Raw genomic sequence first — 17,203 nt, forward strand, 5'->3', positions numbered from 1 at the left:
AAACGTATTTTGATTTAAAGTGTACAATGAATCAGAGATAAATAGATTTGCAGCCCCTCCCCAAAAGTCTATTCTGAAAAATATAAATGAGGGAACACCAGCACTACTGTATGAAAAGCAATCATAACCTAAATGGTATGGAACCAGCATAAAAATCACTGACAGAACAATTTAGAGAACATAGAAACAGACTGAACCGTATCTCAAAATGTTACATATGATAACATAAGTTTTTCAAAACAAGGGGGGAAAGGGAGAATTACATATTTAATAAATGGTACAGAAATTATTGAACAGCATTTGGGAAATGCTATCTCAAAGGATTATCACATGGACTAAATAGGATAACATGTATAAGGTACTCTTCCTACATAGCACCAGGTACAGCACACACTAAAATAAATTCCGGGTGCCTTAAAGGGTAATATTTTTTAAAAAATCGAATTACTGGAGCTTCCCTGGTGGCGCAGTGGTTGAGAGTCCGCCTGCCAATGCAGGACACACGGGTTCGAGCCCTGGTCTGGGAAGATCCCACATGCCACGGAGCAGCTGGCCCCGTGAGCCACATTTACTGAGCCTGCGCCTCTGGAGCCTGTGCTCCGCAACAAGAGAGGCCGCGATAGTGAGAGGCCCGCGCACCGCGATGAGGAGTGGCCCCCACTTGCCACAACTAGAGAAAGCCCTCGCACAGAAACGAAGACCCAACACAGCCATAAAAAAAAAAAAAAAAAATCGAATTACTCAAAGGTAAACTGATCTGGACCAAAAGCAAACAGATTCATAATAGGTAACAGCGCCTGTTGCATCTTTTCATATAAGATAAAAATGGCAAGTGTCACATAACAGTCTTTTAATCAGTTAAGCTTGCCAAACTACACATTTCACCTTCCATTTATATAAAACCTTAGATTTACGAAAACTACTGTCAAGAAAGCCTCGTAAATTTACAGTGCTATCTGTGTACAGATATTAGTGTGCTAAAATTAAGGGAAGTATTCATACCATTTGCAGCAACATGGATACAACTAGAGATTACTGTACTAAGTGAAGTAAGTCAGAAAGGGAAAGACAAATACCATATGATATCACATATATGTGGAATCTAAAATGTGGCACAGGGCTTCCCAGGTGGCGCAGTGGTTAAGAATCCACCTGCCAACGCAGGGGACACGGGTTCGAGCCCTGGTCTGGAAAGATCCCACATGCCACGGAGCAACTAAGCCCGTACACCACAACTACTGAAGCCCGCATGCCTAGGGCCCATGCTCCGCAACAAGAGAAGCCACCACAATGAGACGCCCATGCACCACAACGAAGAGTAGCCCCTGCTCACTGCAACTAGAGAAAGCCCGTATGCAGCAATGAAGACCCAACGCAGCCAAAAATAAAACAAATAAATAAATAAATATAAATAAACAAAATGTGGCACAAATGAACCTATCTACAAAACAGAAACAGACTCACAGACATAGAGATCAGACTTGTGGTTGCCAAGGGGGTGGGGGGGGGAAGGGAGAGGGATGGACTGGGAATTTGGGGTTGGTAGATGCAAACTATTGCATTTAGAATGGATAAACAAGGTCTACTGTATAGCACAGGGAACTATATCCAATCTCCTGGGATAAACCGTAATGGAAAAGAATATTAAAAAAAAAGAATGTCGGGCTTCCCTGGTGGCGCAGTGGTTCAGAGTCCGCCTGCCAATGCAGGGGACAAGGGTTCGTGCCCCAGTCCGGGAAGATCCCACATGCCGCGGAGTGGCTGGGCCCGTGAGTCATGGCCGCTGAGCCTGCACGTTCGGAGCCTGTGCTCTGCAATGGGAGAGGCCACAACAGTGAGAGGCCCACGTACCGCAAAAAAAAAAAAAAAAGAATGTCTATATGTGTATAACTGAGTCACTTTGCTGTACAGCAGATTGGCATGACATTGTAAATCAACTATACTTCAATTAAAAAAATTATAAAAAAGTTAAGGGCAGTATTCATTGATGGCAAAGCTGCTTTATAAGGATGGTTCAGACAATTCTTTTTTCTAGAATTAGACAACCTAATGATCCTACTGCAGCATCAGCAGCGAGTTACGTAGTTTCAATGAATACTACGTAACCACTCAAAAGATACAGTGGATGGACTTCCTTGGTGGCTCAGTGGTTAAGAATCCACCTGCCAATACAGGGGACACAGGTTTGATCCCTGGTCTGGGAATATCCCACATGCCGTGGAGCAACTAAGCCTGTGCGCCACAACTATGGAGCCTGCGCTGTAGAGCCTGTGTGCAACAACTACTGAAGCCCGTGCGCCACAACTACTGTGCGCCACAACTACTGAAGCCCGCATGCCCTAGAGCCCATGCACTGCAAATACTGAGGCCACATGCCGCAACTACTGAAGCCCATGCGCCTAGAGCCCGTGATCCCCAACAAGAGAAGCCACTGCAATGAGAAGCCTGTGCACCTCAACAAACAGTAGCCCCCGCTCACCGCAACTACAGAAAGCCCGCGTGCAGCAACAAAGACCCAATGCAGACGGGGAAAAAAAAAAAAAAGATACAATGGAAAAAAACGGCCTTGTAAACTAAGTTATTAGCTTACAATTTTTCTTGACTCCTTTGCCATGAGACAATACAACAGAAAATTACTCAGTAAGCAGGCAAGCATCATGACTGTAGCAGAAAGTACTTAAGAGACACAGTCTTCAGAGTCAGATAGACTGGGTTCAGATCCTGACTTTTCCACTTAGAAAATTTTCATGGACATATTAGGTAAACTCTCTGAGATTTAGTTCCCTCACCTGTAAAAAGGGGTTTGGCAGGTAGCCAATACACCTGGTTTTGATTGTTTGGACATCCACTTTGATCAACAGGTACCCATGCCATACTGGTGTTGTTAAATATTTTTAATACTATTCCTAGTTCTTGGCACGTAGTAAACCCTCAAGAAATGATGGTTATTATTACTCCTAAAAGTTCAAAATAGAATGAAAGAATAAAATGTGTATACCCATAAGTAATTACACATCTCTACTACACATTAACAAATAACTACACATAAGCTACTTAAAACGGCCACAAAATTTGTTAATTTTGACACCTCTGAGAATCAAAAAGTCACCAATCTGTAAAGTTCTGAATATAATCCTCTTCTACAAAAAAAAAGGCAGAGAGTCATCAAAAAATCTACAAACAATAAATGCTGGAGAGGGTGTGGAGAAAAGGGAACCCTCTTGCACTGTTGGTGGGAATGTAAATTGATACAGCCACTATGGAGAACAGTATGGAGGTTCCTTAAAAAACTAAAAATACAACTACCATATGACCCAGCAATCCCACTACTGGGCATATACCCTGAGAAAACCATAATTCAAAAAGAGTCATGTGGGCTTCCCTGGTGGCGCAGTGGTTAAGAATCCGCCTGCCAACACAGGGGACACGGGTTCAAGCCCTGGTCCAGGAAGATCCCACATGCCGTGGAGCAACTAAGCCCGTGTGCCATAACTACTGAGCCTGTGCTCTAGAGCCCGTGAGCCACAACTACTGAGCCTGCATGCCACAACTACTGAAGCCCATGCACCTAGAGCCCGTGCTCCACAACAAGAGAAGCCACTGCAATGAGAAGCCTGCACACCGCAACAACAAGTAGCCCCCACTTGCCACAACTAGAGAAAGTCCGCACGCAGCAACGAAGACCCAATGCAGCCAAAAATAAAATAAATTAAATAAATTAATTAATTTTAAAAAAGAGTCATGTACCCCAAGGTTCATGGCAGCACTATTTACAATAGCCAGGACATGGAAGCAACCTAAATGTCCATCGACAGACGAATGGATAAAGAAGATGTGGTACATATATACAATGGAATATTACTCAGCCATAAAAAGAAACAAAATTGAGTTGTCTGTAGTGGGGTGGATGGACCTAGAGTCGGTCATATAGAGTGAAGTCAGAAAGAGAAAAATAAATACCATATGCTAACACATATATATGGAATATATATAGAATCTAACACATATATATGCTAACACATATAAATGGTTCTGAAGAACCTAGGGCAGGACAGGAATAAAGACGCAGACATAGAGAATGGACTTGAGGATGCAGGGAGGGGGAACGGTAAGCTGGGACGAAGTGAGAGAGCGGCATGGACATATATACACTACCAAACGTAAAACAGATAGCTACTGGGAAGCAGCCGCATAGCACAGGGAGATCAGCTCGGTGCTTTACGACCACCTAGAGGGGTGGGATAGGGAGGGTGGTAGGGAGACGCAAGAGGGAGGGGATATGGGGATATATGTATATGTATAGCTGATTCACTTTGTTATACGGCAGAAACTAACACAACATTGTAAAGCAATTATACTCAAATAAAGATGTTAAAGGAAAAAAAAAAGGCAGAGAGATAAACTATGTAACTTCTGTGTCTCAATGTACAAAATATCAAAACACCCTAGTCTGTGGAAATATATAGGCCTATGTGTTCTATAGCAACATGTCTATGCTCAAAGTGTCATGAAGAAAAAGACTAAATATTAAACTACCTGTTTGTAATTACTTGTCCTCAAATATTTGTTTTAAAAATGAAGTTTAAAAAATATTACCTTTTTCCTTTCAGAAGGTATGATGCTTTCAGATAAAAAAGGGCAAGTAGCAAAGGAGTTACGGAAATCCAGGGCTCGCTGTAGCTGCTCCTACAAAAAGAAATACAAAGTAATTTTAAAAAATGATTTGAAAATCAACTTAGAATGACACTAATCTGGAATACTAACTACTTTCCATATTCTGGCCACCTGAACAATATTTTAGTATTAAAAAGAGTAGTTTTTGTGTCATCTTTACTTACTCGGTATGTGCTAATAACAAAGTGTGTCCTTTGGCGAATTCTTTCTGGTTGTTGTAAAGGATGTGCTGAAATAGGAGGTGCTTTTTCAAATAAAAATTCAGAGCCACAGGGAGAAAGCTGCAATCTGGAACCATCAACATATTGTACTTGCACTGAGTCATCTTCATAAAGTACTATTTGCACTTCAGCCGCCATTATTGTGACTATGGCTAAAATGTCCTTCCAAGGCAAAGGCTGAGGAAATAAGAAATACAGTAGCACCAAATAGTTCTCTTCATGTACAAAAGTTCTATCAAAATAAATGGATGAACATAAGCAAAACACAAAATTGCCATTGCATTTACTTTTGGTGAATGAAAAGTGATTATCTTGCTATACACGCTTATGTGATCTGAATGCCTTCATTAACCCCAAGGGCTCTACTTCATTGTGGAAGATAACTGAGAGGGAGATGGCCCACCAAGTTATAAATGCTCTTATCATTTTAGTAGCTTTACTTCTGAAGTTTAACTTCTGAAAACTGTATGCTCAGTATCTCATTTCAAACAACAAGCAAATTCCATCTTTGCAAAAAGAATACAGCAAATCATTTGTAGGACATGTAAAAGGCAGGCCAAAAGTAACTATTAGGCCTAAGGGAAAAGAACACCTGGATTCTTGCCCCTAGCCTGGCATTAAGGAAGTAGATCCATGTCATGACTCAGAAAGCTAATTAACCACCTAGTGTCTTAGATTCATCCTTATTTCATTGAATTCAATTTCCTCTTCTTTACCTCTGAAATGTCTCTGTATTTTCACTTACGCTTTCCATATAGGTATGACGCAAGGGGAATGGAGGGCTGGGTTCCAAGTCCACTAGCTCATAGCTATAAACCACAGGTTGGCTGGGTTGGTTGTTTCCTTATTTGTAAAATGGGGGAAACAGGATCGTTGTGGGGATTAAATGAGACAACATGTATGACAGTGCCAGTAGTGTGAATGTTGCCTTGTAGGAGCTCAGTAAATTTTATGATTCTTTCTAAAACTAACTCCATCCCCTTCTAGGACATCATCTCCTTCTGTTACTCAGGTGATAAAGTTTCACCTGTCAGAAAAAAAAAACTTTCCAAAGATACCACTTTCCCTAGTTTACCTCTATTTCCTACCAATAAACTTCTCAGGTATAGTATCCACTCAGTGTCAGCTTTCTCTCCCAACAATCTTCGATGAATTGCAATCCAGCTTTCTCCTCCACCTTTCTACTGAAATTGTTTCACAACGGTCACCAGTATCTTCCTATACCCAATGACTTCAGTCTTCACCCTACTAAACTGGTCAACGTGTGACAATGTTGTCTATCTTCCCTTGCACCAAACTTCCTTTTCCTCTGCCTTTTATTTAAAAAAAAAAGGGTGGGGGGTGCGCCATGGTCCCTCCTCCACCACCCCCTCTATATCTATTGCTTTTTTTAGTTTAATCATTCCTTTTCTTCACCATTCTCTCAAATCAAGGATTCATCAGCACCTGACCTTATTTAGTCCCCATTTCATCTCCTCTTACTAGATACACTCATGTTGCTTTTATGCCCACCCTTGCTTTTTAAAAAAAATCGTACCCCTTTTCAATGTATATAATTAGCTACATATGATATAGCCTATAATCTTTTGCAGAATATGTCAGCATATAAGTAAATATTAAACCAATATTAAATGATCTCTCCTGAGGAGATTCACACAACTTTAATCATTTTCTTCCTCTAGAGAACTTCCAAATCTACCTGACCTCTCTCCAGAGCTTCCAGTTGCCTGCAGGACCTCTCTTAATGTCCCTGTTCCACAGATACATCAAACTCCACATGACTAAAATGGAACTTAATCACTCCCACCAAAAGCAGACTTCTGTAATACCCCCTGATTCACTTTCACTCTTAACTCCCTGGAGGCCAGTCTGCAAACAGTAGCTAGAGGGACCTTTTAAAATAAATGAGATCTTACCCTTCTTGACTTACAACCCAACATTTGCACTTAGATAAAACCCGAATTCTTTTTTTTTAAAATTAATTTATTTTATTTATTTATTTTTGGCTGCATTGGGTCTTCTTTGGTGTGCACGGGCTTTCTCTAGTTGCAGCGAGCGGGGGTTACTCTTCGTTGTGGTGCGCAGGCTTCTCATTGCGGTGGCTTCTCTTGTTGCAGAGCACAGGCTGTATGAGCACGGGCTTCAGCAGTTGTGGCACACCGGCTCAGTAATTGCGGCTCACGGGCTCTAGAGCACAGGCTCAGTAGTTGCAGTGCATGGGCTTAGTTGCTCCTTGGCATGTGGGATCTTCCCGAACCAGGGCTCGAACCCATGTCCCCTGCATTGGCAGGTGGATTCTTAACCACTGCACCACCAGGGAAGCCCAAAACTCAAATTCTTAACCACAGCCTATAAAAGCCATACAACCTGCCCCCATCTATCTCTCCAATGTCATCTCGTACCTCTCCAGTGTCATCTCCTACCTCTCCAGTGTCATCTCCTAACCCTCTCCTCCTTGTTCAGGACAACTTAGCTACATTGGCCTTTTTAATGTTTTTTTAAGGAAGCTGTATTGCATGTCAGAACCTTTGCACTGTTCCTTCCGCCTAGCATGTCCTTTCCCTGGCTCATCACATGGCTGGTTCTTTGGCACCATTAATATCTCAGCACAAATATCTAACTTCCTCAAAGGCCTAACTTGACCAGTTAAAGTTGTTCCCAACCATCTCCCAATCACTTTTTATCCATTTCATCGTTTTTCTTCATAATATCTATTACTATCAAAACTATTCTATTTATTTACTTGCTTTTAGTCTTTTCCCACTAGGACATAAACTCAATCAGAGCAGGGCCCTCATCTGTCTTATTCACAGTTCTATCCCTAGCATCTAAAACAATACTTGGCCAATAATAAGGATGCAATAAATTTTTTGAAATGATAAACATATAAGTAATGTATAAGAATATATAAGTGAATTTTAAAATTCTTGCTCCTCCTGAATTTGCAATTTGAGTTAATGGCATCTCAATGTTAGCAATATTTGATTTCTCAGTGTTTCCCTTTACATCCAAGTAACAAGTCCTGTTGATTTTGTCAGTCTCTCCCATAAATCTGGCTCCTCCTTTTCCTATTTCAGGCCTCAACTTTCCCCTCCATTCTTGTAAACTGTCTGGGAACTTTTTCCAATTTTTCCCCTCTCCAATCCATTTCCAGTACTGCCCTCACAAGTAACTTTACACAACCCGACCATACCAACCGCTTTACATCACTTGTCTACATACTTGTTAAACGGCAATAAATATTCATAGCAATAAATATATTTATATTGCAGCTATACGTATCATATATATGTATGATATCAACTTGCTATTTCTGAAAAAATCAAGCGCAGATACACAGTTGGAAAACATATTTTCTGATAACAATTGGAAAAAGGTCTTTATCTTTAGCCAAGTTTTCTTCTTTTTTTTTTAACAGCTTATTGGGGTATAATTGTTGTTTAGATTATTTAAACAATCAAGCACACACAAGAAACAGTAGAAATGTCTAAAGTTCCTGGCATCATAAAAAAAATAATCCAGCTCCAACCTAAATTTCCAGCCTCATCTCTACTGTCTTATTCCTGTTTGTGTTTTCACTACCCAGCACATTACGTCCGAGTATATTTAACGATCAAAAAGCCACAAGTTTGTTCTTGACATAAACGGGAACCTCATTTTTCAAAATGCGCTATCTAGTTACAGAAAAAGCCTCATCAAAACAACAACCAACGTCTTAAACTCACACAGCAAGCAGTTCTGAGCTGAAAAGTCGTGTTAATGAGGACAATCAACGGCCCTTGTGCTTTTAATTTGTCAAAATGGTCGGAGTAGAAACGTCTGCGCCTGCCCACGACTGCTTCTCGAGGAATTTGTCTTGAGTTTAACAAATTACCAGCAAGTTATGTTTCGCGATGAAAGAAAACAATCATAACCGAGAAGAGTAAGGCCACAGGGAGAGTATTTGGCGGTCTTTCGTCGAGTCCGAGGGGCGGAGGAGCAGCGGCAGCAGCAGCGACAGCTCTGACCCCGGAGAGAAAGCGAAGGCAAACAGCTGCGATTCAAACTTTCCCGCACCCTAGAAAAGCCGCCCCACTTTACAAATGAAGACCGGAAGTCCCGACCTGACCTCGCCCTCCGCTCGCATGGGGGGCGGGACCGGAAGTAGGGGAGGCGGGTGCTCCCAGTCCGGAAGCTGGTCTGCTCCTCTCCGGTTTTTACTTCCGGTACCCCACAAGGAACTGGTCTGACCTTGTTGTTTCAAACGTGGCTGGGACTCGCATTCTGATGGTCTATCCGAGATAGCTACAGAGGTGTAATTTAGTGGAGTAATGCTTATTTAAATAATCTAAGCAATTATACGTCAATAAAGCCGTTAAAAAAATTGGGCAAAGATAGAGACCTTCTTTTCCTAGTTTGGTATCAGAAAATGTCTTTCAACAGTTCTCTGCACCTTTTAAATCTTTTTCTACAATGGCAAGTGGATGCGTCTGCTATATTTATTTATTTCCATTAAAACAGGTATTTATGGAGAGCCTTTTATGTGCTGGGCGTGCTCAGGATAAAGCAGTGAATGAGACCCAGGGTTGAGGATGGGGTCTAGAGATTAACTGGAAAGAAACGACTGGACAATAATTTGATCACAGTTGTGATAAGTGTTCCTAAGATAAAATACAGAGGTCTGGGGGAGTATATAGTGGGCAGACCTAACCTAGACTGAAGAAATATTTTCACTGAAATCCAAAGGCTAGGTAGGTGTTAGCCAAGTAGAGGGGAAAAGTGTTTCAAGCAGAGGTAACAGCCTTGTGTTAAGGCTCTGAGGCCCAAAGGAAAGATCTGGCCCCTTAAAAGGGCTGAAAAAAAAAAAAGCCAGTTTGGTTTAAGAATGATTAAAGAGAAGAGAGAGGCTCTTCTTAGGGGAGAGAAGCCTGAAATTGGGCTATAGAGGTATACAGATTTATGAATTATGGACTTTATCTTAATAGCAGTGGTAAACTATTAAAAGGGCTTTAAGCAAAAGGTGGCAGCACTAAGGGATTGAAATATAGCTCCTTAAACTCATCTCCATTTTTAAAAGTCTGATATGCAAATTGACCTCAATCTTATGTAAAGTGTAATAAGGGCATCCTCAGACAGCTATGTTTTCACTGATCTGTAACATCAGTTTTATTACATAGTGCTAACTTAGGTCCTATCCAACTCCCACCTTTTCCCCCTCCAGTGTATAAGAACCTCCTATATATAAATTCTGTCTACTACAGAGGGGTTTTGTGATGCTTTTTGTACTTTAGAAAAATTCCTGGAACTGCTGAATAGAGTAGACTGTAGGATATGAGAACAGACGTGTGGAGTCCAGTAAAAGGCTTTTGAAAGAGCAACAGGAGAGATGACGGCAGTTCAGACTCAAGACTGGACGGTGAGAATGGAGAGCAGAGCTCCAAGAAATATTTAGGAGATCAACTCTTTGGTCTTGGGGATGATTTAAGAGTAGGAGTTAAAAACAATTCCAGGGGTTTCTGATTGGGGAAAGTGAGTAGGTGTCAGTGCCATCAATGAGAGGGGAATGTAAGAAGAGTAAATTTAGAGAATAGTATGACAAATTTTGTGAGACCTCCCAGTGGAAACAAGTTAGTAAAGGTCTAGAATCAGGAGATTAGAAATAAATATGGAGGTCAATGGTGATTGATAGATGCTAACTGAAGCTTCAGGAAAAGATGAAATAATCCAAGGATATTGTGACATGAGAAAAGAATGCTTAGGACTGAGCTTTGAGGAACACCAGTTCTTACAGATTAGGTAAGGGAAAAGAATCCCCCCAAACACTGAGAAACAGCACAAAAGCTAGAAAGCAAGCTATTGTATTCTAGATGCCTGGGTGTATTGAATTTTGGTGTCTTGCCTAGAGAACAAGCTAAAGAATGAAGTGTTTATTTAACTTAATGACATGGACGTCATTATTGACTAATGAGGTCTGTTGTATATAGTGGTGGCAGAAGCTATAGTGGGTTTGAAGAGCAAATGGGTAAGGAAATGGAAAAAAAAAATGGGAAAACACTTGAGAAGTCTGACTAGGAAGCAAAGATAGGACTGTAATTGGAGAGAAATGTAAGGGCCAGATTTCTTTTGATGAGAGGAATGGCATGTTCAACAGCTCATGCAAAGGGCCGATGGAGAAAGATTTTTAAAAAAATTACAGACCAAGTAACAATAGAGTTCATGAGAGTGAGAGGGCGTGGGATCCAAGTACATGTTGAATAACTGGTTTTTAATAGGTGGAGGGATACTTCATATACAGGAAGAGGAGGAATGATGTACATGCAGATGCATTTGTGTACATTTGTCTGGTGGCTTTTTTTTTTTCCAGTGAAGCAAGTCTTTAGGGAATAAAGGGGCAGGCAGAGTAGAGGGTTTGAATTAAACAAGAGAATGAAGAAATAGTATGATTACAGGCAGCACTGACAGCCTAAATGAACGTGGTGACTATGAATTTATAGCAGTACAAACCTACCAGAAACATGACCTCCAGATGCTTGGATGCAGCAGCAGTGTCCAGTTCATCCAGGGCTGGCATTTTGCTAGGCTTACACAATACAGCAGCAGCATACATGACCTTAAATTATTTACATCTGCTAAAGTCTGGTCAGCCAAAGACCACCAGGCTCAAGCCTGTAGTCTGACAAAACATTTGACATGTAAGCAAGGAAGCACACTTCAGAGGAAACACAAATGGTGCTCTCCACAGGGGGAGGAGGGCGACATCGTTGTAAGGTTTGGGTTCCTGCTGAAGAATTCTGAGGAAGCTCAAAGGGAAGAGAGACCACTTCCTGGTTGGATGCTGTTTCTGCACAGGATTCGAAGCAGGGTTTAACTGAGGGACTGGCTGTTATCAGGAGGTGAGTGCAGTTTAGCAACTGGGTATCCCCAGTAGACGATGGGTGAGGATAGCAAAGCAGGTCTGGAGGCATCATTGTTAACAGAGCAGTGGTCACACACAGAGGTGGTCATGACTTGGGGAAAAATGTTTCCTGTTAAATTTGCAGCTGGCTTTACCTGTGTCTGTCCTCCCAGACTGATTAATAGGCAGGGCTACTTCCTTCTTTTTCAGTATGAGCTAATTTTCAGTCCTTCAGTCCTGGACAGTTTTTACTCTTTTACACCAAGCATCCTCTCTCAATAAATGTGACGATTTTTTTATTAAACAAATTACAACTTAATCCATACTCTACTGTCCTCCCTATAGGTAAGATTGAATGAAATAACCTAATCATAGAATTGCCCCTGCTTTCTGACAGCATCCAAGCTAGAGTGTACCTCCAGTTTCTTAGGCTCTCTCCCAAATTATCCGACCAAAGCCCAAATGCTATGTTCTGTTGAACACCCTCTTACTGACATACCCCACAGTTCCCCATGGTATATTCTGCCTCAGGACAACAAGTATACTAAACCCAGCACATTCAGGTACAGGTGTGGTCCTGGTAGTCTTTGGCTGAAGAGCACTGACAATACAGAGGGTCTGAGTTGATGACACAACTGCCAGGTTCAGACTAATATTTGCACTTTGTTACCAGACACAAGACTAACATTCACTGGCACCTTTGTGTCCTTGCTCATTAAAGATTTGTACTAATAGTCCCTGTTACAAAAGACTTACTGATCCATATTTCTGTTGAAGATACGGCAGTCCTAAAGGCCAACTATCGTGGCACACGGCCAACTCTTCCTTTCAGTAGGTACCGTTGCAGTTTTAAAGCATGTCCACACATTCTTTGAAGGCCTCCTATCTGATACAGCTTTATAGCAAGCGTCTCACTTAGAACGAAGACACTGTAGCAGAAGTAATGCTGCATGCAGCTCCCAAGGCAGCTTCTTCCAGGTCCTTTGCAATGCCCCCTCAACACCCAGCTGCCATGTTTCAAGAAGCCCAAGCCATGTGGACAGGCCTTGTGTAGGTGGGTCTGGTCAAGGGATGGCTTCAAGTCATCTCAGCCCGGTCATCAGCCATGTGAGTGAAGACGACTCCAGATGATTAGAGCCACCAGCTGTTGGGGCCACCCCTCGTCCTTAGTTTTCCCAGCTGAGGCCTCGAAACACTGCAGGATAGAGAAAAGCCACCCCTATTGTACCCTGTCCAAATTCCTGAGTCACAGAAGCATGAGCATAATAAAACGCTTATTGTTTGAAGACACTAAGTTTGGGTGGTTACTTAAGTAGCACTAGTAATTGGAACATATTGATCCTGTTGGTAGCTGTTTTGAGTACAGCAGTAGTTGGTGACAATGAGCTAGCAGATAAAACTGGGTGGTTATGCACAGAGCAACTGGACAAAGTTTAAAGTATATTCAGTTAGCATATTCTTGGCCCCAGTCTAATGTCGGGCCCCTTCCCTACACCCCTCTCCCCTATCCCTCGGACTTACAGTGAGCACAATCTTTAGAGAACTGCAGATTAAAGTACTAGCCACCATGTTAGGAGCCATTCTGAAAAAAAGAATTCTGACTATTACAATTTCCAAAAACCCCAATTACATATATATTTCCCTTTTACAAAAAGGACGCTAAAGAGTTTTAATGTTTTATAATTGCTGTTTTTTTCCGAGTAGATGTATATGTTATTGAAACTCTTGTTCAAAGAATATCTTCTATCCTAGTATAGTTTCTCTGATTTCAAATCTGAACTTTATGATGTCATGTAAAAAAGTTCAACAGAAACTCTTTAAAATACCAGGATACCACTCCAAAAACTTAGAGGAAACAAAACTATTTAAATTTTATTTTTAAAGTCTAATTTTAATCCAGACCAAACAAACAGGCAGAAAAGTGAGAAAGCTGATTGTATAGGCAGACACAGATGTACCAAATGTAAAACAGTGGGTTATTAACAGAACTATTTACATGCATATTTACAAGCAATCCTTCTGTACATTAAGTTTTACTTTTAGTTAGTTGGAAAAAGATTTTTGACATTGGTAAAAATATTAATTAGGTAGGGCTGAGGTGGTACCACATTATAGTAATAAAAGTATTAGAAAAGTGATTCTCAAGGTATAGCAATTATAAAGCAGATGAAAACTTGAGTGACAAAGATCTAGTAAAATTCTCTAGTAAAAAAGTCAATGCAACTCATGCTACAAAACAAAAATGAGAAAGTCATATAAATAAAGCAGAATAATGTTCCAGGCTTTAGGGTAGTGAGGTTAGGTGGAAAAAACCAATTCTAGAATTGCAATAAATCCTCAGTGAAGAATCTTGGTTGTTTACTTGGGAGTTCTTAGTCTTTTTGTTTTATGCCATTTTAAAAGCCCTTGGTCTCAAATAGCATCTGGATATGTAAATCAGTTGTTAATGATATATTCTAAGACTTCAGTGCTAAAGATATTCATGATTCTGATTCATATTTGAAACTCAATTCATTGAGACACTAAATGTAAAACTAAGTGAAAGCTATAATACTCGTATCTAAAAAAGGATGCTACATTTTGCAGTAATATGTATTTCCAGACTAAGAATTTTTCCCTCAAGAAAAGTAGAATTTAAAGGATAAGCTTCTAACCAGCTAGCAAAATTTACTTTCGACATTTTTCATTTTTTTCAAAATTGATTTTATTGCAGCCAAAACAGTGGAATTAACTGTACATAATAAACTATTATATATATATACACATTTTAAGTTATAGGGAATAAAGTTTATTTTGGCAGAGAGTGTTAAACAAAATTAAAGTTGCATACATTAGTAACATAACTCAACATCCTTAATTTGGTATAAGTGTGACACATTTTCTTGCTTTCCTGTGTTCTGCTAAATCACCATAACCTAAACTGCTTTATAAAATTGATATGCTGAAATTTAATTTTACTGTTTTCGCTTACGCTCTGATTCCAAACAAAACTTTTCATAAGCTTCTTCTATCTCTGGGTCCATCTCATCATCAATATCATCCAAGTATCTGTGAAAGAAGCATATATGACAAGTTTAATGTTTTTTAATTCAGAAAATGTCTAAGATACTACGCCATGAAAGTAAGTATGTGTCTCCCCACCCACCATGACCCTTTCTACCAACATGTGACAAAACTCTCTTGCCAATCCTACCAATTGCTGATGGGTCTTTCTCCTTCTTCCCCCATTTCTAGTACAAGGCCATACGTTGAAATGCCACAAGTTCATTAAGGCAAAGAGAATATAATGCTTACCAAACAAAACTTTAGAGGATAACCTGAAATTCAATGCCAAGGACAACTTTAATTTCCAGTAGTATACTCTCGGCAGGGCTGAATCCTCCTAACTGTGCTTGGAAGCACATCCCTGTAATTTTTTTCTATTAAACTAGTACATAAAAGTATGTTAACATTAGAAAATCTTACACTGACTTATAATTAAAATGTTACTACTTAGAGACAGAATGAAGGTGGTTCATTTTTTTTTTAAACCTACAACACATGAGATGGGATAAGAAAAACTGAAATCACAGACTTAATTTATTTCCACCCTCCACTTATGAAGAGGAGAATCCAAGAAGCCTGTCCAAATTCACATGAATTGTGAACAGAACTGGAACTAAACCTCACAAGTTCTTGGTCCTTCCATATACAAAATGCAGTACAATCTAACGATAAATGAGTAATACAGTAAAAGTTTATTTTATTACAAAGAATGGCAGATGAAGATTGAGAGATGAGAACAGGACTATAATTTATAATTTATATATATCAGTCCAAACATTTTTATATAATTATCTGGTTTTAATTTTAATCGTTTAACAGCTAAGCTTTGAGCCTTCTTTACTACGTGCCAGGGGGCTGTTTCAAGTATTTATGTATCTCATTTAGTTCTCAAAAAAAACTCAAGGAGGGGTCTACTATTCCTATTTAATAGATGGAGAAACAGGCACAGAACTTACCTAAGATCTTACACCATTAGAGTTACTTATTTAAAGTCTTAGGTATAATAATAGTTTTTATTTTATAAAAACTAATTGTTTGAATATGCTACATTAATAGTTTTTCCACCTTAACTATATTTAATTTTCAGAACCATAGTGTTTTCTCTAATATGATTTTCTGAAAATTTTTGGTAAATAACTACTACATATATACCACTGTAACACCATTAAATCAAAATGCACATTCTTTCATCATCTTTTCTAGTCTAAACTCCATCTCCAAACTGTGGCCACAGAAATTTCACAAAGAAAACAGCTAAGATGAGAATTCCCTGGCAGTCCAGTGGTTAGGACTCCACACTTCCACTGCAGGGGGGCCGAGTTCAATCCCTGGTTGGGGAACTAAGATCATGCTGGCAAGCCACATGGCATGGCCAAACAAAGCAAAACAACCCCCTCCCCAAAAAACCAAAAAACCCCAAAAAACCCAAAAAAGAAAGCAGCTAAACAGAACTTACGGATCACCACCCCCTGATAAATCTGTTCCATTTTCTTCATAATCTGGAAAAAAGTCTTCTCTTTCAAGTAACTCTTGATATTTCTCTTGGTAATCTACAAAAAATAAAAAATTTTAATGCTGAAAAATATTCATATGAAATGGCCAGTTATCCCTAAATTTTTTTTAATATTATGGCTTTTCATTTAAGCAGATACATTTAAATAACAGTAAGGTTCCAATTACATATTTAAGAATATCTTTTACAAAACTTGTATTCTAATTGGCTTGCTTTATCTCTCCCCACCCCCAAAATATGCTCATAAATTATACAGTTGGCCCTTGAGGGTCACTGACCCTCCACACAATCGAAAATCCACATATAACTTAGTCCGCCCTCCTTACACACGTTTCCTTTGTATTTGCGATTCAACCAACCCTGTGTAAGTACTGTAGCACATATTTAGTGAAAAAATCCACATATAAACAGACCTGTGCAGTTCAAACCTGTGTTGTTCAGGGGTCAACTGGATATCTAATATTCCTCTAAATGTAAGATGGAAATCAAAGCCACTATGAACATAACAGAGTACATTTCACACCCAGTGTGCATGCTGTTTACATTCTCTGCTGCTTCTGTCCATCAGACAAGATATTGTCCTAACTTGTTGGGGAAGAACATGTTTCTTCCATACTACTGTTTTTCCTTCCACAAGGAGGGATTTCAATCAAACCTCCTAGTTTCTGGCTCCCCCATTAAGCCTTCCCAAGGAGCTAAAGTGAGCTACCTGGCTAGTAGGTAAGAGCCATCATTGCTTGAAGTTTCTCAATCAGAGGAGGCTAACCTAGCAAATGTTCTGAGCACAGGAGATTTTCTTTTCTTCTCTCTCCTTAGAGACAGCTGGAACGTAGATACCTGATAAATGTTTCAGCTATACTAGCTTTCCCTTGGTTG

The 17,203-nt window shown here is 39.9% G+C and overlaps 2 protein-coding genes across 4 annotated transcripts in view; both read right to left on the minus strand.

Annotated features, from left to right (window-relative positions):
• LOC308616817 (uncharacterized protein C5orf34 homolog) overlaps positions 1–8,970 on the minus strand; it is a 33,688-nt gene extending 24,718 nt beyond the window's left edge. The window contains exons 1-3 of one of the 2 annotated variants that reach the window (XM_081233217.1): positions 8,770–8,970; positions 4,839–5,072; positions 4,597–4,686 (exon numbers count right to left, since the gene is read on the minus strand). In XM_081233217.1, the coding sequence (XP_081089343.1) occupies positions 4,597–4,686; positions 4,839–5,033 (285 nt within the window). In that variant the 5' untranslated portion in view covers positions 5,034–5,072; positions 8,770–8,970. Of the gene's footprint in view, positions 1–4,596; positions 4,687–4,838; positions 5,073–8,620 lie in introns of both variants that reach the window. The other variant, XM_081233216.1, reaches the window with a different exon arrangement.
• A 5,430-nt stretch (positions 8,971–14,400) lies between these two features.
• The window catches only part of PAIP1 (poly(A) binding protein interacting protein 1), a 28,727-nt gene continuing 25,924 nt past the window's right edge, over positions 14,401–17,203 (minus strand). Inside the window, exons 10-11 of one of the 2 annotated variants that reach the window (XM_081231267.1) lie at positions 16,271–16,364; positions 14,401–14,817 (exon numbers count right to left, since the gene is read on the minus strand). In XM_081231267.1, the coding sequence (XP_081087393.1) occupies positions 14,724–14,817; positions 16,271–16,364 (188 nt within the window). In that variant the 3' untranslated portion in view covers positions 14,401–14,723. The remainder of the gene's footprint in view (positions 14,818–16,270; positions 16,365–17,203) is intronic. The other variant, XM_081231268.1, reaches the window with a different exon arrangement.

Source organism: Mesoplodon bidens (assembly GCF_964165515.1).
Source record: "Mesoplodon bidens genome assembly, chromosome: 4".
In the NCBI taxonomy this organism is placed as follows: Eukaryota; Metazoa; Chordata; class Mammalia; order Artiodactyla; family Ziphiidae; genus Mesoplodon; species Mesoplodon bidens.